This window comes from Carassius auratus, chromosome 30 (genome assembly GCF_003368295.1).
Source record: "Carassius auratus strain Wakin chromosome 30, ASM336829v1, whole genome shotgun sequence".
Taxonomy (NCBI): Eukaryota; Metazoa; Chordata; class Actinopteri; order Cypriniformes; family Cyprinidae; genus Carassius; species Carassius auratus.
Genome location: NC_039272.1, coordinates 8,747,054 through 8,774,852, shown reverse-complemented (window position 1 = coordinate 8,774,852; position 27,799 = coordinate 8,747,054). Strand labels below are relative to the sequence as shown.

At 37.7% G+C, this 27,799-nt stretch overlaps 2 protein-coding genes and 1 long non-coding RNA gene across 3 annotated transcripts; 1 reads left to right on the top strand and 2 right to left on the bottom strand.

Annotated features, from left to right (window-relative positions):
• Positions 1-504: 504 nt before the first annotated feature.
• LOC113049947 (zinc finger HIT domain-containing protein 1-like) lies at positions 505-3,641 on the top strand. Its single transcript, XM_026212687.1, has 6 exons — positions 505-615; positions 793-963; positions 1,099-1,198; positions 1,442-1,450; positions 1,586-1,765; positions 3,021-3,641. Exons 1-6 carry the CDS (start codon positions 594-596, stop codon positions 3,040-3,042), a joined length of 504 nt encoding a protein of 167 aa, XP_026068472.1. The 5' UTR covers positions 505-593; the 3' UTR covers positions 3,043-3,641.
• A 136-nt stretch (positions 3,642-3,777) lies between these two features.
• On the bottom strand, positions 3,778-8,878 carry LOC113049110 (diacylglycerol O-acyltransferase 2). The gene is made up of 8 exons (XM_026211159.1): positions 8,421-8,878; positions 6,348-6,443; positions 6,102-6,209; positions 5,558-5,628; positions 5,231-5,435; positions 4,965-5,139; positions 4,496-4,680; positions 3,778-4,303 (listed from the first exon to the last, which is right to left on the bottom strand). Exons 1-8 carry the CDS (start codon positions 8,560-8,562, stop codon positions 4,149-4,151), a joined length of 1,137 nt encoding a protein of 378 aa, XP_026066944.1. The 5' UTR covers positions 8,563-8,878; the 3' UTR covers positions 3,778-4,148.
• Positions 8,879-11,894: 3,016 nt separating this feature from the next.
• Positions 11,895-12,847, bottom strand: LOC113049111 (uncharacterized). The gene is made up of 3 exons (XR_003276574.1): positions 12,653-12,847; positions 12,274-12,363; positions 11,895-12,090 (listed from the first exon to the last, which is right to left on the bottom strand). It is a non-coding gene; the product is annotated as an uncharacterized LOC113049111 (long non-coding RNA).
• Positions 12,848-27,799: the final 14,952 nt, after the last annotated feature.

Genomic DNA, 27,799 nt, shown 5'->3' with positions numbered 1-27,799 from the left:
TATGGAAGGCATAGAAAGGAAGAAGTAATGATTTCTAGATTAAGGATGGGACATAGACCGCACTATATTCTACACCTGCATTAAAGGGGAAGCATGAAAATGGTATGTCTGATGAAAGTGATGTTTCTGAAACAGTAGAGTCAGTGCTTTAAATATGACGATCCACATAAAAGTATTTTTAGTAATATAAGGAATAGGCTAGTAAACATTGTGAACCTTCTAGGAAAGGGTCTGAGTGATAATGAGATGTTTACATTTTTAGAGCTTACAGGACCAGACCACAGGATTTATGACTAAAGTGTCTGAGGATGAGGATCATGACTGCTCATCTCGGATGTTGGGGAGACCAGTGCGGTGCGGAAGCTGGAGGAATTGAACCACGCAGCGCCTGCTGAAACTTGGGCTCTGGTCATCTGGGGTGGGTGGGCCATTACAAATTATTATTATTATTTTTATTTTTTATTTTTTGACAGGAATACAGATTCATCACCTATGAGTGTAAGATATAGGCCTACAGTAGGTGGCGGTAATACTCCTAAGGAGTGAACGGCCATTGAACAAAAAGAAGAAGAAGAAGTGGTAAACTTCCGGGCATGGCGGAGAAGAAAATAGCCGGTAAGTGTCCTTTTCTTTTAAACTTCTGTAGCCTATCCTTTGGCTGATAACAGTGTATGGCAAAAATAAACTAATTAATTAATCGCAATGATTGTCAATATGCGGCCAAACATGTGAACAGTCTTGCCATGCGTTGCTAATTTCTTACCATGTAAACTGACGACTTGTCCTCCTCAGTCCGTTCGCAGGATCCCAACCAGCGGCGCGTGCTGGACAGCGCGACGCGCCAGCGCCGTTTAACCCGCCAGCTCGATGCTCTCGAGAAAGACAACTTCCAGGACGACCCTCACGCGAGCCTCCCGCAGCTCGTCAAGCGGCTGCCGCAGTTCGACGAGAGCAACGAATCCGGTAACGAATCGAGTCGGTGTTGTGCATCACTCCCCATCTTTTTGCTCGTATTAAATCTTTCTTTGCGAACTGTAACCGACGCTGACTGTTGTGTTGTCTGTATTGTTCTCATCTGATGACGTTTTATTTTTCAAGGCAAGCGGAGGAAGAAGACAAGGGGTGATCATTTTAAACAGAGGTTCCGCAAAAACTTCCAGACTCTTCTGGAGGAGGAGGTAACGCATGTCCCTCACTAGTACTGCGTGCTGAGAAACATCCAGAGGGAAACTCTCGCACACTTTTCTTGGGTGAATGCATGACACATTTAGAAAAACAATAACATAAAAAACTTAACGCTTTTAGACCATCAAAATATAAATTTTGACCGTTAAGCACTCTTGTTTCTGTTATTCTGAAAAGGCTGTAATTTAAGTGTAAAGTCATAATTAACGTTAATACAGTAATTAGTACTACTGTTTAGAACTTTTTGTTAAAAAAGTCTTCAAAAGTAAAACGTCTGTAGGCGGTGTAAAAAATGTTGTTATAAAAATGGTCTTAAACAACATATTTCATCTTCTCTTTTTGGAATCCTGGATATGTTTTTGTACCTCTTACTCACGTTTTCTCTTTCAGGACTTGAAAGAGGTGTTAGTTTTTCAGGTGTTAGTGAGGGTCCAAACTATCTGACGGCATGTGCTGAGCCCTCCAAGTTCCCTCAGCGACATTTCTGTGCGGTGTGCGGCTTCCCATCAAACTACACTTGTGTGTCATGTGGAGCTCGCTACTGCTGTGTCCGATGTTTAGGAACACACCACGAGACCAGGTAGCGCACTCGCTCACACATGTAACTTATAACAGGAATACCAGATAATACCAAACACAAAGAATAACACACTAACACCACAAGAACGCCACAAGAAAACACCACACACTAACGCTACAAGAAAAGGTGACATTAATCAAACAATTGAGCTAAAAATGAAAATTCTGCCGTTGTTTACCCCATGTAATTTCCAAACCTGTATTACTTTATTTTCTGTGGAAAAAAAAAAATATTTTAAAGAATGTTTACCGATAAGAAAGTTAATAAGGTTTAGAACAGTAGGAGGGTGAGTAAATGACAACAGAATTTTCATTATTCATTTGAAGGTATAGTTCACCCAAAAACTTAAATTGTGTCATTATGTATTCATCCTCATGTTATTCCAAACCTGTGAGAACTTTGTTCATCTACGGTGTGCATTGTGGGACTCATGAGTGCACGTCGTAGACTGACACGGAAGAGAAAAAATTGTTGATGTTGTTATTTTTTCGTCATTTTATGCACAAAAACTATTCTCATTACTGATTATAATGACTTATCACGCCATGTAAACATAAAACCATTTTTGCACTTGTGATCGGAGAAAAGACAAACAACAAGCGCTACTCTACCCTGCTCAAAACTTGCATTTGATTAGTTAGTGGCAAATTCTTTAAACATAAAAACATACCTAAAGGCTGTGAGTCAGAAGTGCCAGACTGTCCTTGAAAAGATGGAATTGCCCCACTTTATAGAAACAACCGTTTAGGCTACTCTCCCAGGAAATAGTCCTCCATAAAATGCACTGCACACACTCAAATATTTGCATTGCACTGTTCTGGAAGAGTGTTGTAAATACAAATTAACCTCTGCCATTTAAACGATGTGTTTTAGGAGGGCGTGGATGAGTCTTGACTTTTATAAACAAAATCTATTTGCGTTTGAGACTTTAGTCTTTGCAACTTTAGGGATTTTATCTATGCACAAACAGCTTGTAACACTCCAAAGTGAAACATGAAATCGCATCATATGACCCCTTTAATGACAACTTTGATCCTGCAGTGTGGCATGCTCATACAGTCTGACAAGTAACAATCGCAAAGGACTATTAAAAATCTTAAAATGAAAGAATTACAGAATTTTCATTTTTGGGTGAACTACAGTATCCATTTTAAATGATGAAAGACCTTTAAAATAGATCAAATACTTAAGGTGGCATATGGTAAAATAATAGTGCTAGGCTAGATGAAATAAATTGCATTCCTTGTCTTTTCAGGTGTCTAAAGTGGACGGTATGATTTGTTCCTCCCAACTGAACTATCAAAATCAAAACAAGCTTATGGGTCAATCTGCACACTTACAAGTTCCTCAGACACATCACAGTCATTTGCCTGCACAAACATATTGAGGTAGAAATCACTAGAATAATATTTGAATGTATCTGCATTGCTGTAAGGGTAGGTTTAGGGTTTATATCTTTATACAACAAATAGGGTGCACTAAATTTGAAATTTCACATAATATGAAGAAGCATATAAAGTGTTTGTCTAAAAATTAGGAGCTATTCTAGTATTGTAATAAGAGTTAATTCTATGGCAAGCTTTGGCTTGTTCTTAAATAGAGAATGCAAGAGGAAAACTGCAATTTAAGTGTTTTGGAGTAAATGACCACAATTGGCAGAAAGGAAGAACTCTAATCTTACCGTTACAAAAGTTACAAAATGTTTGTTAAAAAGCAAAATGCCTATACAGAGATTTCTTTATAAAAATTAAAGGAACCTGGAATTTTGTAATTCAACACAAAGTATTGCTTTTGTATGTAAATATGTATAAATAATTGTTTCTCTTACTGTTATAAAATGTTGTTGTCTGAAATAAATGACTGGAAGTGGTAAAAATTTGCTTGTTTTATGATTTGTTTTGCAAGAAGAAAGGTTATTTTCAAGAATTTGCACTTTAAAATGCCACTGATGAATTTAAGGAAGAAAAAAACATCAATATGCATGTATAAATCATTTATATTTTTTATTTTTATATAATTATTAGCTGAAAATTATATTTTCATACTTTTTTAAAAATACCCTTTATACATATTTTCAATATGTGCATTAACATGTTTTAAATGTCCATCATTGTGATAAAGTTGATAAATCCTTTCTTTTTGGATGAATACAATTTTTTTGGTGTGTGTGTTCCTTTATAGCACATATGCAGCTCCATAGGAAGAGAGCGTCATTCTGTTGAGATCCCAAACTGCATTCATTCATTTGGTCCACTTTTGTGCATCATTTTGGAGAACCAAAAACCTAAACCGTTCACATGAAAACAATACAGAAATAAGTATATTTCAGTCCCACATCATAATTCCAGCAGCTGTTTCAATAACTTTGTGCTTTCCAACATTTCTAAATGAAGCGCAGCTCGTGTGTGTCAGCCAGTCCACAGCTGGTTTTGTGTCTGTGGAAAAGTTCAGACAGAGCCTTCATGTATAAACTGTGGTAATGATCCACCTGTTCCTGCGATGGACTGTCAAGCTGAGGCACAGTAATGGGACGGCCCACTGAAAGAGACAAAAGACCAATGCATTCATAGAACATACCAAAAAGTGATACTCCGTCTAAAGCACAGCTCTGCAGTTCTATTCATTTCAGTAGCATACAGATGAAAACGGTTTCTATGAACAACATATCGATTTTTTACAAAATAAAAAATCATAAAAATATGATGTGAAATGCAAGTGTTTTGAACTGACCTACAGTGGTGACGGGGTGTCTGTATGGCAGAAGCAGCCAGCGCCCCCCAGTGAAGAGACATGGGGCGAAACCCATAATTCGCTTAAAAAGAGCCTGCAGCCGTCGACCAACACTGCCCTCGGACAGAACCACCTGTGGGAACAGCTCGTTCTCTCCAAAGGAGTACACAGGAACCAGGTCAGCCCTGAGTGAACAGCAACAAGACACAGGAGATGTAGTCAAACATGTTGAAATGAGAAGTTTTTCATGAGTTGGCAGCTGCTGCTTATGTGTGTGCTTTTTAGCATTTTGAGTTAGCTTATGTGAATATGTATATTCATTGTATTAATATTACTATAGTAATTTCAGTCATCTGGTGGCGCCTTGGAAGTGCTGAGGCCCCATAGTGGGCCCCGATCCCTGGTCGAGAATCACTAGTTTAAGTTTATTTCAGTCAATCTTCTTGTCTTGTTCTGGTCTCTTTCTTACCCATGTTCAAGGGCCAGCCGTACAAAACCCTTCCTGTGTTTCATGACTAAAGTGTTTACTCCTGGAGATGAGGTAAGTGATTCCTCTGCCCCACCAATGATGATGACTACAGCATTACCCACACCAGTACGGCTCAGCAAGTAATCTAAACTCTTCTTACTCACAGGCAACAGACCTGAGAAAGAGAAATAGATGGAGAAACACTTCATCCTTTTTCAATGTCGTCTTCTCTCTCATTGAGTCTCAATTTAACTTTCGTTTCTGACCTGCAGACAAAATATACTCTCTGAGGAGAGGAAGGCGGAATAGTCCAGCCAGAATTGCAAGCGTGGGGCGTATTCCAGGAAAGGTTTCTGCAAATCCATTCCGGTCTGTGCTGAAACACGAGAAGGCTCCCACACACATGATGCCATGGGGGTGACAACCCAAAATATAGTTCTTACTGGGATTCAATTCAGCAGTCTTTACTAGCTGAAGGAATGGAAAGTCAGAGAAGGATAGAGAGAAAAAAGGGGTGGGATACACAAAAAATTCAAGAGTTAAAGTCAAAGAACAACTGATGTGTTACGGCAATTACAGGGTGTAATGTTTACCTTCACAGGAAAATAGTCTCTGTAGTGTTTCCATACTTCCCAGTTTCTCACAAACTTTGTTCGTCTGCCACCTAGTGGACACAGGAAATATTAACATTTTGACACAATATTTTGAATTCTGTCAGACAGTGAAAGCTGTTTTAAGAATGAGGCTTAATTGAATTATTTGATCTTAGTTTAACCTGTGAATTTAGATGGATAGTTCACCCAAAAATGACAACTCTTTAGACTGACCATTTTGATATGACGGATCATTTTCTCACCCTCATGTCTTTCTAAACCTGTGTGATTTAGTTATTTCTGTAGAACAGATAAGATATTAGGATGACTGTTGGTAACCAAACAGTTTTAGTGAATAATAAAAAAAAACATTATTCAGAACGTCTTACCCAAACCAGAAAAGTAAGTCATCCAGGTTTTTAATGACATGAGTGAGTAAATGATTACATTATTTTCATTTTTAGGGGTACTATCTATTTAACTATCTACACGTGTTTGTGTGTACTGTTAAGAGTAAAAATTAGTGTTCCTATGATGGGTTGACCTCTTTCGGGTGTGTGCCAATCATAGAACTGCCATGAGAAGTAGAGTGTGGGAATGAGCCACAGAGAGGTGAACATCAAATAGATCATCAACAGCAGACAGGCCGTTCCTGCCAACACACACATTCAGAGTTAGTTATAATGTTACAGTGTCAATCTGACACACAATGGGAAGCCTCATGGAAATTTCTATTTTCTACCCAAAAGTATGTTTTTTTTTCTGTGTGTGTGTGTACAACAGGATTTACCTAAAAACAGAAATGAAAGCACCCATTGTAAAACACTTATATCCTCGATGAACTCCTTCCACTGAGACTTGTCCTCCTTCCCCTTTAACTCTGAAACTGGAAAAAAAGAGAGGAGAAAACAGATTAAGGTTGGTAACACATTCTTCTCATTTTTCTTGTAACAGCTGATCACACATCACCCCAGATGAACTGTTATTTGAGCAGGCCATCTAATTCGCTAAAATTAAAGAAGCAAATGTTAAAAAAGGATATGGTCAAATGTCACATTTGAATAAAATTGGAGATTTCGAAAAAATATTTGCAACCAGGCACAAGTATTCGATGACCTGAACCTGTGCAGACATCAGTCTTCAGATTCAGACTGACTCAGTGTAAATCTGTGTCATACAAGGTCAAATATATTTACTGGGCAATCTGGACGTCACATTTCAGCAGGCAGCAGGTTCAGAAATTAACCAGGGCTCAGCACAAAAAGGCCACAGAAAGTCACTAAAATGCCCAATAAATCTAAAATGTTGGGGCAGAAAAATGGCCTGTAGTGAAAGTCAATTACAGATATTACAAATTAGATTAAAAATGTTACCACTTAAAGTGATACTCCATCCCCCAAAATGAAAATTTTGTCATTAATCACTTACCCCCATGTCGTTCCAAACCCTTAAAAGCTTTGTTTATCTTCTGAACACAATGTAAGATATTTTGGATGAAAACTGGGAGGCTTGTGACTGTCCCATTGACTGGTAAGTAAATTACACTGGACACAAATGGCATATGCTATTCTGTGTCAGCCGCGACAAGACTTCTATGTGTATTTATGCTTTGATTTGAAGAAAAAACAAAACAGACAAATTGTTGAATATAGTCGTTTTTTTTGTTTTTTTTTGCGTACATAAAGTATTCTCGTTGAACCACTGATGGAAGATGGACTATTATGGAGATGCTTTTCATACTTCTCTGGACCTTGACAGTGTAATTTACTTGACAGACCCTCGGTTTTAACAACATTTTAAAAGGTTTGTTTTATTTGGAAAAACAATGTGTTTGTGTCTCAATGTGGTGTCATGTTGTTCCTCAGTCAGAAAATCACCTTCAATTCAAGATGTAGACTTTGGGTGTACATAAGCCGTAGGTATGGTAGCATACACAATGAAAAAAAAAAAGATTTAAATAAGAATATAAGTTTACTGTAAATTATTATAAATGTATATTCATTATTCCAATTATATAATTGCTTATAATTACTGTGAAAATCAGTAAAAAGAGGTTTCCAGAAATTGTCATATCAGTTATATGGTGTGATGTTTTATATGACATTTTAGGTTTTGTTCACGTTTGTAACATTAAGTTTGGGTAATGTTACCCTGATGTTATTTTGTGGATAATGCTGTACACTGTTTGCTGTGTTCTGTCTATACAGTTTAATAAATATTGCTCTTAAATGGCCACATTTTAATTAACTTTAATTCAGCATGCAGCATTCCATTTTACAATCTGTCTTTATGGTGCTTATCAGCATCAAAATCTGGATATATAGAACTTCAAATAGATAGCCAAATTAACATAAAATCGTTACTGATGTAGGATATAGTTATCCCAGAATGCCTCTCATTAATCATTAAATTGCCGAATTTCAACGTGACATTCGAAACTAACTTGTTATAGGTAAAGATGACTAAAGGACGTGTCATCGAATATGTAGGCTACAAATCTGACATCTTGACCCAAATTAAGGCATTGATATTGTGTAATGTGAGCTTCCAGCAATTCAAATCCATTGCATTTATTTTCTAAATTGCGAAATATGTGCACTACGTCTGCATACTTACAACGTTTAGTGTTACGACAGTGTAACGACAGACCAATACGATAATTTTATTTAAACATTTAGGCCTATTGATTAACAAGATTTACAGACATAAAATGTACAACTTTTCGGTTAAAGCTACATTTGAAATCAATTTCAAATTTCCTGGCAAACATTTGAAATGTTGTCGTACCCTACATTTGAAATCATTTTCTAATGTGTTGTAGGCTATAGTAGGCTATACCGTACTGAAATTCGTGAGAGCCTACCGTTATCTGTTCCCATTAAATGGCCAATTTTAGTGATTCCTGTAGCAAACGATTCCTCTTCCACACCTTCCCCGACAGAAGCCTCTCTTGTTTCTTGTTTGCACTTTGATCGGTTCAATTGTTCAAAGAGATAACGATTCATTTTCTAATCGCGTCATTGTAAATGTATGTGGGCACTTAAAGGACTGGCTATCTGGTGTTTATCTCCAACCACTTACGAATCCGCGTCAGCATGACTGAAAGCCGTGGAAGTCACCCTTTTCCTTAACAGAAATCGTAAACAATAAACAAATCTTCGAGTCTTTGTTGGCATTCATAGACAACGAATACGCCACAAACGCCTTCTCTTATGTCAGAATAAGACACAGGATCGTGAGATATCGTTTAAATAACCCCTGCTACGCGGAAGGGCCAGCGGCGCAGTTTTGTTGAATGAACACTCCTCGCCCGCGTGGGACATCTGTGGGAGGGTGGAGCGAATGTGCGCGCGCATGCAGCGCAGAGCAGACATAGCGCTGCATTTAAAAATGTTACCTAGAGCTTGCCATTTGTTGCTTCATGATCTTCTTAGGAAATATGGTGTTGTTGTTCTTTTCAAGTCAAACCTGTTTTTCTAGTAAAAAAGGTGAACCTTATAGATTGATATACAATATTTTGTTATAAATAAGTCTAACCAACATCCAATATTCAATTTTGCATATAGGCATAGGCTACTATATTAGTCAAGTCAGCTGTATCTATATAGCGCTTTATTTTAAAATAATAAATTCTTATATAGTTGATGTTTCTCATTTTATTTCGAGAACTGGCAATCTGCACTGTTATGTTATCGTTTTGGTTGCATGGTGAACAGTCACATATAGAGTTGTTCCGATTCCGATACTAGTATCGGAAATATCTCCGATACCACAACAAATTCTGGCATCGGCATCGGCGAGTACATGAACCCATATACCGATCCGATACCATTTTCTTAAAAAATACCTAGTTATGACCGCAAGCTTTGCCTAACCGCTGCACGGTTCTTCTTCGCTGCTCAAAATGCATTGAAAACACAGGAAGTTGTGCTGTGTTGCCACAAGCAACCCCTGTTTAGAGCAGCGAAGAAGAAATGAAAACGCGTTAGCAGCCCTTATCTATATATGACTGGATCACTCATCACATTCTAAACTGCCAAAACACAGTGAAGCCGCTACTATATTATAGATCAGTGGTTAGCAGTATGTCTCTGTAGTACCGGTAGTTACAGACTCTCGAGTATATTCAGTACCGGCAGCTGCGTTCAGTCGCTTCCGTGTAAGTCAAAGCGCAGGGCTCCAGACAGTAGCCGAATATATACTAGTGTCTGTGAATATTAAACTGCAAAATACTATTTAAATATTACTCCCGCAAAATCTACATCTCTGTGGGTGACTGGCACAGATGCGCGAGAGCTCGCTGTTTTGTAGTCTCTGCTGTGTGTCATGAGGACACGAACGCATAAACCGTCACTTCATGAGAATTTACCGTTTCATTTGAGAATACTGTCATATCATAAACACAGACACTCAAAGATCTTCATGGCAGCCCATTAAAATAAATGTTTGGTTTACATGAGTAAATTGACAATATATAAAGCTACTGTTGTAGCCTACAGTAATAATAATACGTCTCTATAATAATAATAATTATGCCTAGATGGTTGCTTGTTTTTTACTTGTTTTGTTGTAAAGAGATTATCTGATTAATAGATCTTTTTTGTTGCAGTTTTTTTATACAGTTATATTGTAAAACTTAAATACCTTTTTTAGTTTGCGGTGTTAGATTTTTGGCTGCATTTGAAGTTCTTTTTTGCATAAGAAAATAAATAATACTGTCAAATTCATGTTAGATAATAAAAATACTGTAATAAATACAGTAGTTCACCATGTATTTGTTCATGTTTTATTGAGGGATCTGTCTGAAGCACACCATAAAAAAATTCTAGCAATTTACACAGGGCTAGTAGTATATACACACTGAAAAAAAAGATTTGTTGGATTTACTCAATCGAATTATGGACATTGGTTCCACACATTCAGTTTGAGTTCAAAGTATCCAATGCATTTATGTGGTTTCATTATAATATGGTTGTGTTAATCCTATGCAATTTCAAAAAGTAATGTGTACATAGTCTTTTCAAGTTATACTAACATGATTCAGTAATGCTAGTTTAACATTATTTTTTTATTTCAGATATCTGCTTCAATCATGTTAATTCTGTGCAATTAAATCAAGTTATCTTAACATAATTTTGATAACTTCACTAAAATTAAATTTTAATACATTTCAATGGTTTGTTGTCGCATGTTTCATTTCAAGTAACACAAAACTTTTGTAAATCCTTTATTTAACAATTTGAACAATGTGTAATTTAAATGGCATGTCTAAATAACATTGTGCTTTCAAAAGCATAGCATAAATAACTTCTCTGATTATTAAATTTAATAAAAATACATATCAGTTGTAATTAAACTAGTATAAAAACAAACACAGTTCATTTTGTATGCATAACATGTAGATCAACAATATATTTAAACCTTCATAAGTTTTACAAGATTTCTTTTTTTTTTAAACAATATCATAAACATAAGTAACATTATACTGCATGTAACTGTGCGTTTAAAAACTAATACAACATTGTAACACTATTTTATTTCATTTCTCTCACGAACCTTAAAACTGTACCCAAGAACACCAGTACCTGGAACTAGGGCTGCACGATAGTCACATCGCAGGATGTGCGATGTAGGCTGTCGTAGTTGATTCGTTATTCATTAAATGTACGGGCCAGCTGCTCTCCAGCAAATATTAATCAATTGACACGATGGTGTTGATGTTTACATCATTTAAAATGAGAATGTAAGTGTGCTCACCCAATTTTTGTTTGTAAGAAAAAAATAGATTAGATTTCATATCGCAATATATATCGCAGAAAAATAAAATATCGCAATGTCATTTTTTCCCAATATCGTGCAGTCCTACTTGGATCTGTTATTTCAAGAAAAACGCTTTCGTTTCAAAGATAATTATATATAGACATTACAAAACAATGTGAAAATACAGTATCTGAACCTTACCTAAACTATAAACAATGTATCTTATTTATGCTAGTTCAACCATGTTTCATAGATTCAGCTCTCTAATCAATCAACTTCTGAGCCAGTCCAAAGAAGGGCCAAATTCAGACAAAAAAAAGATAAAGAAACCAGAGCAGGCAAAGGGGAACAGTCTAAACAACAAGATCACGGTTTACCCTCTGCGGTGGTCTTGCATGAAGGCTGCTGAAATTTTCAGAGGTTGATTGTTTGTAGTCTCAGTAGTCATTCAAAAATCAGTCCATCTCACTGGTGGAGTTCAGATTTGAAATTGGGCCTTGATAGAGAGTTCACCTGCATCCAAGTCCATGATGAGTTTTTGCTAAATTTCATATGTAAAACGCAACTTTGTGGGGGTACTGCAGGTTAAGAGCATAAATTAGACCAAAAACATTGAAGTTGCCAAAATCCACACTGTCAAGGTCCTGAAACACTGCTACACCCTCTAGCACAATGCCTACATCATGGGCTTCATTGTCTGCAGTGTGCTTTATCAGGAAGATGCCCATGGTAGTCTTCTCAATCGCACACTGTAAAAGATCTTCTTCCATGTCCTAAAGACAGAAAAAAAGATGAATATGTATTACAATTAATGCTACATGTCTAGTGGATAAAATTATTATTTTTACATTTATGTTGCAGTGTGCATATTTGATGAAACCATGTTTTTTAGATGTATTAATATTTTGCTTGTTGAACATAGTACAGATTCCATCAGTTAAGCTCTAACTACTCACCGCATACTCCTGAATGAGATCTTTAGAGTCCTCATTAAGATAGATAGACAGTCCTCTGATGGCAAGTTCACAAGCTGCATCAATGTCATTCTTAAAAATAAGCCAAAGCAGAAAAAGAAAGGTTAGTTTAAGACATTACTCAAGTCACAATTATACAAAAGAGCACAATGGGTCTCATTCACTAAAAGTTCCTAAAAATGTATGTGTATGGCAAATATGTTGTAGTCTAGAAAAATATAATAAAGATAATAGCTTGATTTTATTATGTGAAATGTAATGCTAATAACATCAATTACAAAAAATAGAGTGTGAATACATGCAAACAAACAAAAAAAATTATAGTGTGCTAACCTGCTATTTTTACTTATTTATTCCTTACCTTTGCAGCAGACAAATCTCTTTAACGTAACCATCTGCACATGTCCAATCAAATAGTCAGCCAAGGGGTATTCATTAGAGCCCGACCGATATGGTTTTTTGGGGGCCGATGCCGATGCCGATATTAACTCGAAAAGAGCCGATTTATAAGCCGATATTTTGATTTTGAAAATAAACTGGATATTAGACCCATTTCCTATATACTGCACTTACACAACATTCAATAGCAAAATATCTGCCTGTTCTATGTATGTGGGCTGTATAAACCATTTTCCAGAAGAGATTATGTAAAAAAAAAAAAGCCTTAGATTATAGTCTCAATGACTAAACAATTGCACATCAAAAGTATATATTTTTTAATGATAAAAAAAACAGCCTGATTTTAAACATTTAACACTTTTACTTTCTTCCAGTTGAAGCTGGTTTTAACAGTCTGTGTGTGTTCTGTAAATAAATTATAATACTAAAGTTAAAGTATTTGCAGAAGTAGTCCGACACTTTGCTGCTACAGCATTCACCTTTTTCAGCCATCTGTAGGGCAGAAAGAGACAGAGAAAGAATAAGCATGTGTATTAATAATATCACCATGTATCATTACTCGTGTCATCATTAGAATTAGAATTATAATAAACAGGGATCTCCTACATAGGCAAAAATGAGAAATATATGTATATTTTATTTGTCAACCAATAGGTATTACCTATTACCTACTTCTATTTAACAATATTACAACATTTTCCTGTTATGTCTTTAAAGCTGCTTTGAAACAATCTGTAAAAAATAAAAATAAATAAATAAAAAAAAGCGCTTGTTCAGCTCACATTTATTTACATGTCCTATCTGGTTAATCGTTTCTGACGCATCTAGTCGAAGTTGAATGGTTAACGTTAGTGTCATGAACACACCGCTGTCAATTTTGAGAAGAACCACCTTCAATCAAGTTAATAGCAAGCATTTAAGGGGCCTGCTAAAAAGGAAGCTATATTAGCGTTAGAATAACATAAGGCTGTAGCTATCGAATATTTTAGTAATCGAGTCTATGATAGGCTTTTGTACATTCTGCTGAACAACAGTCTTTAACTGGACTTTTATTTTGACGGGTTGGCGTACATTTACAGTTCTGTGTATGTGATGTGATGCTGCTTTTACTTAAATCAAACGGTCAAATGCTCATGAAGTGACTGTCAGAGCAGTTCTGGAGATGTTGTTCATGTGTTCACGTGATTATTTAGTGAGACAGCAGACGCTGAATTCACCGCGAGCTTAATGCGCTTACGTGTGTTTAATGAATGAAGAGGCGCTTCTTCGCCATTCATTAACAGAGACACGCAGAACATGCAGGATTCATATTTAAAAAGACTATTCCGGCTTAATACTTACAGATATTCGTCCATATCGTGATTTGATGTAAGTGCAATGACCTATTTTTAATGAATTCATTCAATAACATAACAGCTGTTGTTTTTTCGAGGCACGCTGAACATAACTTCTAGTCATTGCCCCCCTGCCACAGTTACCCGGTCATTATGTGGGAAACACTGCAGATATATTTAGAATAAGTTAAACGATAACGTTATAGTTTGACCTCTTATTAACGTTCGCACTCTTCCACTGATAAACATGGTATTAGCTCTGTGGCTAATCTAATATAGCAATGCATTAAGCGGCTGTAAGTGATGTTACAGAATATTTATAAGTGATAATGATAGGACCGTTAGCTAGAACTACCACATCATTGTATATACAGTGTATGAACTAAATCATTTCACATGAAGAACGACAGACTCACCGTCAAAACAGAAAAAAAAATCTCCGTGGCTGGCTTGGCTGATCGCTTTCTTCGCTAGTGGATTTCTGGCGCTGTTGTCAACTCTGGAGCTGCAGAGCTCCCTCTGGTGGGTAAACTATGCAACACTCATAACATGAGTAAAGCATGAGACTGTTTCTCATCATTCATCGGCCGTTATAAACGCCGATGCCGATTTAGATGCAATAAGCTCATATCGGCCGATATATCGGTCGGGCTCTAGTATTCATCAGTTAATTCACCGACTTCTACAAGGCTAACTGCCTTTGTTGGGGACTGACTTAGCTCGTAATTTGTCTGAACAGGCTTTGGAATTCCAAATGTACAGCAAATTTCACTGTAAAGAGAGAACAAGCAGAAATTAGTCATAAATAACAACAACAATTAATGATTTTAAGTAACAATTTACTGTACGCTTCCAAATTAAAGACAATGCTATTTATGATATTACCCCCTTTTAAGATGTACCTTTTTGGAAAAAAGACTTTTTAATTTTTTCCAAAATGTATGGTAAATACTAGAAAATTAACCAACATTCACTTTAAAAACAATTTATAGCATACCATAAAATAACCTTTATTGCAGCAGTCATTTATATTAATTATGATATCCATCTCAAAGTGACAATCATGTTAGTTAGCCAACAAAATTTGTATTAATTTAGATGTGAAATCCTAATATTGTAATCTTAAAACCTGCCTGAGAGATTTTTGTGAGTTATGGGCGAGGGCCGGGCTATCGAGTATTCGTTTACTTGATAAAATAGGTCCCTGCACTAAAAACATACTGTATGTTTAACCAGTGGTGGACGAAGTACACAAATCAAGTCCTTGAGTAAAAGTACAGATACGTATAGTAAAATATTACTCCAGTAAATGTACTCCTTTTTCAATTTTACTCAAGTGAAAGTACAAAAGTACTCAATTTTTTATGTATTTAAGTAAAAAAGTACTGAAAGATAGATAGATTAATAGATAAAGATATATAGATTAATTTAATTTTATATTAGCAATTTTTTTTTTTTTTTTGAATCCTACTGCTCAAAATACCTGGGATTTTTCCCAAAATAACCACTATATGGAGTCAAGATATATTTTTGTTGTTGATATGGACTACGCTGATTAGAGCAATGTTAACTGTGAAGCTTACACTGTGATGAACCTGAGAGAAAACAGAGATGACCATCTGATCTTCACCAGTAAGAACAAAGTATTTTAAAGTTTGTTGTTTTACAGAACATCACAGTTATATATGACATGATAATAAGGCCTGAAGTTAGGAAGAACATTTTAAGGAAAATATAATTATATTTTCATAATTATTTTTTCCTTCTCAAATCTTGTCTGTGGTGTAAAAACAACCCTGGCCAAACGGGGTGCTTCTCTTTTACTCTTTGATAATTACTGTAACGTTAGTTACCATGTTCTGAACATCACATCCTTTCTTTTCTCCCCAGATGTAATATATATATATATATATATATATATATATATATATATATATATATGTGTGTGTGTGTGTGTGTGTGGTTGAATAAAAATATTTGGACATTATTTATAAAAATTACCTCAAGTTAGCACCAGCAAGCTTGTTAGCTAGACAGTTAGCATCAGCTAACAATATTTACTTATTTTCGGTACGGTTATGAATAAACATTCATGTCAGTCTACTCGTCTAGTTAATCCAAACAATATAACGTTACTGCTGATAAACAATATAAAAACAGACGTCACATAGGACATGGTAGCATTTTAATAAAACTGTTAATATTACGGCAGCGTGGAATTTGAATTAATGAGTTATTTTATTAATTTGTGTTAATGTTTATTTTTTTATTTTTTTACCTAAAGCACAGAGACGCTGATTGATGTGTCTGAATCGTCTGCACTCGAGCATTTGAGTGGGCTTAAACAGATCACTCACATTACAGCGGATTTAGTTCCCAAACAACTGACAATTTTGACCTAAATATGATTTTCAGTTACAACAATTTATCTTAAATTTCGACATTAACAACCTACTTTTAGCAACATCAAGATGCACACGCGCTCACAAGATCTCCCGGTTCGTACTTCTGGTGACTCGCACTAAACGGTTCATTTGAATCAGTGAGTGGTCGACTCCAGAACAGCTGCAATCGGATCATTCTAATTCGTAAACGAATCGTTTGGTGCGATTCGCGATCCGATTTAAAAGTTTATTTTTAAAGTTACTCAAAATAAAACTACTCCAGTAAAGTACAGATACTTGAAAAATGTACTTAAGTAAATGTAAAGCTACTCCGTTACTGTCCACCACTTTCGTTGGTAAATCAAAGACATGCACTGACAGAGCATCGAGCGAGCGCTTTTGCCCATTGCAGTGATATGACAACGGCTACGAACCCCTCCCCCACACAAATCCTAAAGTCCATGTTATTATTATTCACCTGATGAGAACTTGATTTCCATCTGTAAATTGTTTAATCGGATTGTAGAAGTTTGATAAACTAATGTTACCAGTAATATTCATGGTTTATTAACCTGAACATTACCCACCCAAAAAAAAATCTGCAACGACACTCGACGAAATATACCATCGACGTGATTTAAAAGCGTGTGGGGTTATCTTAAAACATTATTGTTGCATTTAATCTGACAATTAATGCATTTGTATAATATATCATACAATAGATACTGAAATTCTTACCTTTTAACGAGCTTTGAAAAAAGACAGTCAGTGCCCTCACGTGTCCTTTCCAAACCAACGGTCCTGGTGTGGTCTGGATTTCAAAGCGCATGCGGAGACGCTCTCGCGCGCGTTGCTCCCGCGCAAACGACGTATTTCACAAACCTGAATTAGATTAATTATAGCCTACACAATGGAATTAAGTTGAGAAGAAAATACAAAGTAATTGTGTGACATGGGCCTATTTTAATTAAATAAATCAAACAGCAGAAAAAATCATTTTACATGAACACCATTTGTTTGAAATCTGAAACAATTTGAACATTTTCTTGCAAAGTGATTATATCATGTTTTGATGATTATGTTGAATTTCATTTAGAATTTAAACAATACAATTATGTTTCCATCTTAAACATAAATGTATTAAGTAGATTGTAAGTGTATTGTTTTAGTAAATTCAGTAAAACTGCTTTTCCTTTTTTTCAGTGCAGCTGTATATACAGATATACACCCAGGTATCGGATCAGTACTCGGTATCGGCCGATACCCTGAGCCCAGGTATCGGAATCGGTATCGGGAAGAGAAAAAGGGTATCGGAACATCTCTAGTCACATATGGCTGCAGCTGACTGTCCATACAAAAGTTGCCCATGAAGCAAAAATTTGAAGCACTTTTGAGTCAAGAAACAAGCATTGTAATGAAATGTTCTCCAGGTATTTTAGACCTCAATTGGTTTTATCCCATCACATTCATGTCACAATTATGAATCAACATATAAAACTGCCAAATGTTCTTTATACTGTAATTATATGATCACAATTTAATAATAATTTATTTAATGTGTTTATTGTTGTCTATACATAACTGTATGTTTTGTAGCTCAAAACTTTAATTTGATAGTCACCTCTGATAGCAGATCAATCTTTAATTGTAAAAAAGCATTTTCTGTAAAGTTGCTTTAAAATCTATTTTTGTAAAGTATTATTTACATAAAATGAAAATGTGAATCATGAGAATGCAATAGACTAAAAAAGTTAAGGAGCTGTTCAGCTAACATTTAATAATGTGTCATCTTATTTTATTAATTTATAAGTTGTGTTAATTTGTTAAAACTACATGGTTTATTTCTTTGATTTGACTTAACTCGATGTCGATCAGAGTCTGGCAAAGTATATTTAGCCCTGGATTAACAATATAAATTATAGGATATCGCTAGTCTTAATTTTAGGCATTGCATTAAACTTATGTCTTGATATGAATCCTTCAGTTTTATGCACCAGTTCTATTGATTGTGCAAAATGAGCTGGATCAAAAGAATTTGTTCACTATAGTCAATGAGAATTGCCTTTTAATGAAAATTTTACATAAATCCTTATTAAAAGTGAAAGAATTGAGGAACCCATTTAATATATACCCATACAGAAATACTTCCAACCACATGAATAATTAGTATATTTTTATATACATTTCCGTTTAGTAATTTAGCAGACATTTAATCCAAAGCGACTTGCAAATGAAGACTACAGAAGCAATCAAAACCAACAAGAGCAATAAAAATTTGAGTGCTATAACAAGTATCAGTTAGCCCAACGCAGTTTTTATATATACATTAGTGCTGTCAATCGATTTAAAAAATCACTAATAAATAAAAAAAAAAAAAAAATCTGAAATTAATCTAGATTAATCCCACCTAATTTCAATAATAATCACAATAATGGTACATTAAATCTTCAAATTAATGTACAAACAACATAAAGACATTATATTTTTTTATATACTTTTTTTAAAGGCCAGTATCACTGAAACCAATACTACTGATGTCTCTATAAAACAGCCCCCCCCCCCAATAATTGAGACTTTAAAAAATAACTAATTTAAGTGAACTTAAAACAATCTTGACATAAACCTATTATAATGTCATATTTACCTGTCCCCTTCAGCAGAAATATACAGAAATTTAAGTTATCAAACACTAAATTCTAATTAAATATCGGGTTAGGGTTAATACTCAAAGCTATAAAAGTTATTTCTTTCCTCTTTTTTCTTTTATTACTAGTGTCAAGATCCGGTCACTGAATTTATGTTAAATCACCACCAGAGGTCATCATTCACAACAGACTCTCTCTGCACCAATCACATTCACCTCATAACAATTACACCATGCACCTGAGACCATTTACATACACACAGCGCAATCAATCAGACACACTTTATAAGCACTAGACATCCTTTCACACACTGCCGAGTATTCTTCTGCACACATACTCCTCTTCTAGTGATAGCTGCGATACCAAGCCATTCCGTGTTGGTTTTCATAGTCTTATCTTAGTTTCTAGTTGTCATAGTCTAGTCTTTTTCCTGCCTTGCCCGCTTTCTCGTGTTTTGACCCTTTGCTCTGGATTCTGGATTACCCCTCTTGCTTAGTCCTCTGGATATTGTTCGTTCATCGTAGACCCACGCTTGCCCTAGGATTATTCTTATGTCATGCCCTCTATATACCTGTTTGCCATTGTTTGACCCAGGCCTGTTATGACCACATCTCTGTCCAATAAAAGCTTGCACATGGATCCGCATATCTCGTCAGTCTCGTTACAGAATACTCAGCCACACAAGGATCCAGGATCCACACAAGGATTTTTCTGAGGAACATTGGCCAGGTATGGACAAGGCAAGAATTTTGTTAGCCCTTTGGCAGGGTCCACGATCACTGGAGAACTATATTCAAGAATATTTAGCAATTGCACACCATTCAGATTTACCAGACTGTCTTTTGATCAAGTCTTTTGAACCTCTTCACGTCTCTGCTGAACTTCCAGAGGCTCATCATATCTTGTCTGTTGCACCCAGACCCTGGAGGTCAGCTTTTCAGTATCCCAGACTGGCATCCAGCAAGGAGGATCCACCGCTGCTGTCAGTAAGAGCAGCTGGTATCCCTAAACCAGTCCGCTCAACCCCTCCTGTTCAGGAACTAATTCCCCAGTCTAAAGTGCTTCCCATGATAGGGAACACTTTGTTGCATTTGGCCTTTATACACCACTACTGAAACTCTAGAGGTGGTGACGTCCGCTGCAGTTCCTCCAGAGGTGGCGGCACTCACTTCAGCTCCTTGTATGGTGGTGGCGCACAGCAATTCACTTTCATCCCGTTATGTCACTGTCAAAGGAACCATTGATAAACCTTGTTTCTGCCCTACTAAAAGGACTATTAATGAACTCCCACTGTTTTCTGTAGGTACCGCTGTAGAACTTCCAGAGGTGGCGGCATCCACTGCAGAACCTCTAGAGATGTCCTTGGTATCAAACTGTGAACTCTTGTCCTGTCACGGCTATGGAGGCCATCTATGAACTTCCGTTCTGTCCTGATATGGCTATAGAGGCTGTCAGTGAACTCCTGTCCTGTCATGGCTATGGAGGCTGTTTATGTCCCTGAGACCAGGAATGCACTGCCTGTGTTGTCTGTCTCTGCTTTCTCTAGGCCCTAGTCTCTGCCATGGGTCCTGGCCCCATCTGCTCTGCCCTGGTGGGCTCCAGTTCTGCCTGCTCCGCCCTGGTGGGCACCAGTTCCACTTGCTCCATCCTGGGGGGCTCCAGTTCAATCTGCTCTGCTGTGGCGGGCTTCAGTTCCGTCTGCTCCGCCCTGGTGGGCTTCTGTCCCATCTGTTTGGCTGTGATGGTCCTCTGCTCTGCCCTTGTGGGCTTCAGTTCCATCTGCTCCGCCCTGGTGGGCTTCTGTCCCGTCTGCTCTGTTATGGTGGTCCTCTGCCACTCCTCTTCCATGTGGACTTGGCCCTCCATGGCTTCCCCCTGTTCCTCCTTCGTTCCACCACCCTCCGAGATTGTATCGAGTGTCTGGAAGCTGCTCCTTGGGTGGGGGAGTTATGTCATGATCCGGCCACTGGACTTCCATTAAATCTCCACCAAAGGTCTTCATCCACAACACAGACTCTCTCACTACACAGTGCATCCTGGACTACATTTCCCATGCTCCATTGCACCAATCACATTCACCTCATAACAATCACACCATGCACCTGAGATCAATTATGCACACACAGCACAATCAATCAGACACGCTTCATAAGCATTGGACTTCCTTTCACACACTGCCAAGTATTGTTCTGCACATATCCCTCTCCTAGTGATAGCTGCAATACCAAGCCATTGCGTGTTTGTTTTCATAGTCTTGTTTCAGTTTATAGTTTTCGTAGTCTTATCTTACTTTATAGTTGTCATAGTTTAGTCTTTTTCCTGCCTTGCCCTGTTTCTCGTGTTTTGACCCTTTGCCTTGGATTCTGGATTTTTCCCTCTTGCTTAGCCCTCTGAATATTTTTTGTTCATTGTAGACCCACACTTGCCCTAGGATTATTCTCGTGTCTTGGCCTCTATACGACCACGTCTCTGTCCAATAAAAGCTTGCACATGGATCCGCACGTCTCATGTCTCCTCAGTCCTGTTACAACTAGACATCACAGCAGCTGGTTATTAGGTTGTTCTGCTATTACTTTAAGAGCTCCCACTGCTGAATGTGATGCAAAATCTGACACATCTTTTTACCTATTCTGACCCCCTTCAGATCTGAAAGTCTCTACTAATGAACTGACAAGCTGAGCCGGGTGTGTTCGATGAGAGAGACCGTGCTGGGTAGCTCCAGGACAGTTTTGAAAACCATATCAGATACATGTTCTTAAATGTAACATGTTACATGCATGCACAGTTTTAAGACCGCTTTATTCAACTTCTTGGTAACTAAATTACTTAACTGACCATGAAAAATGTGTGTGTGTATATATTATACAAAGAAAACAAGTGGTTAGCCCATGCGACACAGTCCTTCAAAGTTTATATACAGTTTTGTTCAAAATAATAGCAGTACAATGTGACTAACCAGAATAATCAAGGTTTTTCGTATATTTTTTTTATTGCTACGTGGCAAACAAGTTACCAGTAGGTTCAGTAGATTCTCAGAAAACAAATGAGACCCAGCATTCATGATATGCACGCTCTTAAGGCTGTGCAATTGGGCAATTAGTTGAATTAGTTGAAAGGGGTGTGTTCAAAAAAATAGCAGTGTGGCATTCAATCACTGAGGTCATCAATTTTGTGAAGAAACAGGTGTGAATCAGGTGGCCCCTATTTAAGGATGAAGCCAACACTTGTTGAACATGCATTTGAAAGCTGAGGAAAATGGGTCGTTCAAGACAATGTTCAGAAGAACAGCGTACTTTGATTAAAAAGTTGATTAGAGAGGGGAAAACCTATAAAGAGGTGCAAAAAATGATAGGCTGTTCAGCTAAAATGATCTCCAATGCCTTAAAATGGAGAGCAAAACCAGAGAGACGTGGAAGAAAACGGAAGACAACCATCAAAATGGATAGAAGAATAACCAGAATGGCAAAGGCTCAGCCAATGATCACCTCCAGGATGATCAAAGACAGTCTGGAGTTACCTGTAAGTACTGTGACAGTTAGAAGACGTCTGTGTGAAGCTAATCTATTTTCAAGAATCCCCCGCAAAGTCCCTCTGTTAAAAAAAAGGCATGTGCAGAAGAGGTTACAATTTGCCAAAGAACACATCAACTGGCCTAAAGAGAAATGGAGGAACATTTTGTGGACTGATGAGAGTAAAATTGTTCTTTTTGGGTCCAAGGGCCACAGGCAGTTTGTGAGACGACCCCCAAACTCTGAATTCAAGCCACAGTACACAGTGAAGACAGTGAAGCATGGAGGTGCAAGCATCATGATATGGGCATGTTTCTCCTACAATGGTGTTGGGCCTATTTATCGCATACCAGGGATCATGGATCAGTTTGCATATGTTAAAATACTTGAAGAGGTCATGTTGCCCTATGCTGAAGAGGACATGCCCTTGAAATGGTTGTTTCAACAAGACAATGACCCAAAACACACTAGTAAACGGGCAAAGTCTTGGTTCCAAACCAACAAAATTAATGTTATGGAGTGGCCAGCCCAATCTCCAGACCTTAATCCAATTGAGAACTTGTGGGGTGATATCAAAAATGCTGTTTCTGAAGCAAAACCAAGAAATGTGAATGAATTGTGGAATGTTGTTAAAGAATCATGGAGTGGAATAACAGCTGAGAGGTGCCACAAGTTGGTTGACTCCATGCCACACAGATGTCAAGCAGTTTTAAAAAACTGTGGTCATACAACTAAATATTAGTTTAGTGATTCACAGGATTGCTAAATCCCAGAAAAAAAAATGTTTGTACAAAATAGTTTTGAGTTTGTACAGTCAAAGGTAGACACTGCTATTTTTTTGAACACACCCCTTTCAACTAATTGCCCAATTGCACAGCCTTAAGAGCGTGCATATCATGAATGCTGGGTCTTGTTTGTTTTCTGACAATCTACTGAACCTACTGGTAACTTGTTTGCCACGTAGCAATAAAAAATATACTAAAAACCTTGATTATTCTGGTTAGTCACATTGTACTGCTATTATTTTGAACAATACTGTATATACACACCCATAACTATATATATATATACACACACACGCACACACACCAAAACTTATATATACACATTCATGGACTTGTTTCTTTTGTGTTTTCCCTATTTAGTCACGTTCTGTTCCTAGTTTAGTTAATTGATTAATCCCTACCTGCTCCTGTTCTTCTCATTACTTTCCTTGTGTTTAAATACCCTGTCTGTTTAGTTCCCGTTTGTCCCCTATTGATGTATGATACCTTGATTTGGATTTGTGTTTGGATGTGCCCTTTTTCCTTCCGTTTATTATTTAAAAGCCTTATTTATTAACTCCTTCGTCGTGTGCTTCCGTTTGCTGCGTTTTCTTTCCTTTTTGTTTTGTTTTCCCCCCTGCCAGTATGGATTTACCAGCTGTCCAACTCCTATGCCTGGAGCAGTTGGACCGATCGCTGGAGGACCATACTAGGGACTTTTTTGATCTGGTTTGACTTACCCACTTCCCAGACCAATCACTCTGTGCTTTTTATTATCACGGCCTGAGCAAGCGGTGTAAGGCACGCCTGCCAGTGAACTGTCCCAGAGAGGATTTCACTGCTTTTGTGCAGTGGATGCTGGAGAAAAATGGATATTCATTCACCATCGGCCCTGCTGAAGAGGATATCTCCAGCCCCACTCCTGAACCAGTGACCAGTCAGCTGTCATCCCGCTGCACGGAGCAAATGCCAGAGCCCACTGCAGAGCCCGAGACGGCCATGATTAAAGAGCCAGTGCTATTCAAAGCAAAAGGGCTCACAATCCCGACTTACCAGGTGTGTGAGCCGGCAACACCGTGCATCGTGGGAGTACTGGTGGAGATTGAGGGCTTGGAGGGAGGCCCCGCCCACACTCCTGCTGCTGAGGGTGAGCCACAACTGGTCACTGAACCATATACAGAGGAACTTATGGACATTTTTAAATGGATTTAATAGACTAGTTTGGGGAAGTAACTCACAGTTCTCCTACAGTATTGTTCAAAATAATAGCAGTACAATGTGACTAACCAGAATAATCAAGGTTTTTCGTATTTTTTTTATTGCTACGTGGCAAACAAGTTACCAGTAGGTTCAGTAGATTCTCAGAAAACAAATAAGACCCAGCATTCATGATATGCACGCTCTTAAGGCTGTGCAATTGGGCAATTAGTTGAATTAGTTGAAAGGGGTGTGTTCAAAAAAATAGCAGTGTGGCATTCAATCACTGAGGTCATCAATTTTGTGAAGAAACAGGTGTGAATCAGGTGGCCCCTATTTAAGGATGAAGCCAACACTTGTTGAACATGCATTTGAAAGCTGAGGAAAATGGGTCGTTCAAGACATTGTTCAGAAGAACAGCGTACTTTGATTAAAAAGTTGATTAGAGAGGGGAAAACCTATAAAGAGGTGCAAAAAATGATAGGCTGTTCAGCTAAAATGATCTCCAATGCCTTAAAATGGAGAGCAAAACCAGAGAGACGTGGAAGAAAACGGAAGACAACCATCAAAATGGATAGAAGAATAACCAGAATGGCAAAGGCTCAGCCAATGATCACCTCCAGGATGATCAAAGACAGTCTGGAGTTACCTGTAAGTACTGTGACAGTTAGAAGACGTCTGTGTGAAGCTAATCTATTTTCAAGAATCCCCCGCAAAGTCCCTCTGTTAAAAAAAAGGCATGTGCAGAAGAGGTTACAATTTGCCAAAGAACACATCAACTGGCCTAAAGAGAAATGGAGGAACATTTTGTGGACTGATGAGAGTAAAATTGTTCTTTTTGGGTCCAAGGGCCACAGGCAGTTTGTGAGACGACCCCCAAACTCTGAATTCAAGCCACAGTACACAGTGAAGACAGTGAAGCATGGAGGTGCAAGCATCATGATATGGGCATGTTTCTCCTACTATGGTGTTGGGCCTATTTATCGCATACCAGGGATCATGGATCAGTTTGCATATGTTAAAATACTTGAAGAGGTCATGTTGCCCTATGCTGAAGAGGACATGCCCTTGAAATGGTTGTTTCAACAAGACAATGACCCAAAACACACTAGTAAACGGGCAAAGTCTTGGTTCCAAACCAACAAAATTAATGTTATGGAGTGGCCAGCCCAATCTCCAGACCTTAATCCAATTGAGAACTTGTGGGGTGATATCAAAAATGCTGTTTCTGAAGCAAAACCAAGAAATGTGAATGAATTGTGGAATGTTGTTAAAGAATCATGGAGTGGAATAACAGCTGAGAGGTGCCACAAGTTGGTTGACTCCATGCCACACAGATGTCAAGCAGTTTTAAAAAACTGTGGTCATACAACTAAATATTAGTTTAGTGATTCACAGGATTGCTAAATCCCAGAAAAAAAAATGTTTGTACAAAATAGTTTTGAGTTTGTACAGTCAAAGGTAGAAACTGCTATTTTTTTGAACACACCCCTTTCAACTAATTGCCCAATTGCACAGCCTTAAGAGCGTGCATATCATGAATGCTGGGTCTTGTTTGTTTTCTGACAATCTACTGAACCTACTGGTAACTTGTTTGCCACGTAGCAATAAAAAATATACTAAAAACCTTGATTATTCTGGTTAGTCACATTGTACTGCTATTATTTTGAACAATACTGTATGTCTCTGCTGGTTCTGTCCAGCCCTGAATCTCCTATGTCTCCTCTGGTTCCATCCAGCCCTGATCCTCCCGTGTTCTCTCCCAACCTCCCTCTCCCGCCTCCTCCTAGACCAATCAGTTCCTCTGCTCCATCTCTGCTGGTGCCTGTCAGCGCTTCGGCTCACCCTCAGTAAGCGCCATCTGGGCAGATGCATGAGTGCTGCTGGAATTGCTTTAGAGGTTGCAGGAGTAGAAGGTCAGCCTGTGAGTGCTCTGACCATATGCCACACACTGCAACAAGTCATTTTGTGTGGCTGCCATCCCACAAGGAAGCTTCTTCTGAAGCTGGCTCACAAGAAAGCCCGCAAACAGTTTGCTGAAGACAACCTGTCCAAGAGAAAGAATTACTGGAACCATGTCCTGTGGTCTGATGAGACTAAGATAAACTTGTTTGGCTTAGATGTTGTCCATTATGTGTGGCGACACCCTGGTGAGGAGTACCAAGAAAACTGTCTTGCCTACAGTCAAACATGGTGGTGGTAGCATCATGGTCTGGGGCTGTATGAGTGCGGTTGGTGCTGGGGAGCTGCGCTTCATTGAGGGAAACATGGATTCCAACATGTACTGTGACATTCTGAAGAAGAACATGATGCCTTCCCTTCAGAAACCGGGATAGAATGGCAGTTTTCCAACATGATAACGACCCCAAACACTGCCAAGATGACAACTGCCTTGCCGAGGAAGCTGAAGATGAAGGTGATGGCGTGGCCAAGTATGTCTCCAGACCTGAACCCTATTGAGCAGAAGGTAGAGAATCAATATGTGTCTAACATCCAGCAGCTCTGTGACTCCACTATGGAGGAGTGGAAGACGATCCCAGTAACAACCTGTGTAGCTCTGGTGAATTCCATGCCCAGGAGGATTAAGGCAGTGCTACATAACAATGATGCTCGCACAAAATATTGACAGTTTTTACATGTTCGCTTGGGGGTGTACTCACTTTTGTTGCTAGCTATATTGACAATAATGGTTGTATGTTACGTTTTTTTCAGTGGATAGTAAATCATCTATACGGCAATACAAGCAGCACATTTAACTTTTTTAAATATATCCAAGATTTGTTTCTATAGTATTGTCTCTCGAGAAGATAAATGGTTGCTGAAATGTGAGGGGTGTACTCCTTTTGTGAGATACTCTTTTTTTTTTTTGAAATCAGGTTATTTAAAAAAAGAAAACAAATAGATCACATAGAATTAGAATAAAGAATGCCAGAGTTACTCGGTCAAATAAAAATGGAAGACATTCTTGAAAATGGCTAAGGAGCTGCTCGGATTGAGTTTGGCAGGTCATTCCACCAGGAGGGAACAGCTAATGAAAAAGTCTGTGAAAGTGATTTTGTGCCTCATTTATATAAGTTTACAAGTGTAGTGCATTCATTTTCTTGTGTCTGTATTATTATCCTTGTCCATCTTATCATATTCATGTATTCACATAGACAAAAGATGTCACTAATTATTTCTTGACTATACAGTACAGTATATACATTTTCATGATCAAAATCAGAAATCAGAAAGAGCTTTATTGCCAAGTATGCTTGCGCATACAAGGAATTTGTT

Excerpts from the sequence above, each read along its gene's own strand:
- LOC113049947 (XM_026212687.1), top strand. The coding sequence starts at position 594 with ATGGCGGAGAAGAAAATAGCCG. Across the intron at positions 964-1,098 it reads CGACGAGAGCAACGAATCCG|GCAAGCGGAGGAAGAAGACA; the intron begins GTAACGAATCGA and ends TTATTTTTCAAG. Across the intron at positions 1,766-3,020 it reads GGAACACACCACGAGACCAG|GTGTCTAAAGTGGACGGTAT; the intron begins GTAGCGCACTCG and ends TTGTCTTTTCAG.
- LOC113049110 (XM_026211159.1), bottom strand. The coding sequence starts at position 8,562 with ATGAATCGTTATCTCTTTGAACAATTGAACCGATCAAAGTGCAAACAA. Across the intron at positions 5,629-6,101 it reads TTGGCACACACCCGAAAGAG|GTGGCAGACGAACAAAGTTT; the intron begins GTCAACCCATCA and ends TGTGTCCACTAG. Across the intron at positions 4,304-4,495 it reads ACACCCCGTCACCACTGTAG|TGGGCCGTCCCATTACTGTG; the intron begins GTCAGTTCAAAA and ends TGTCTCTTTCAG.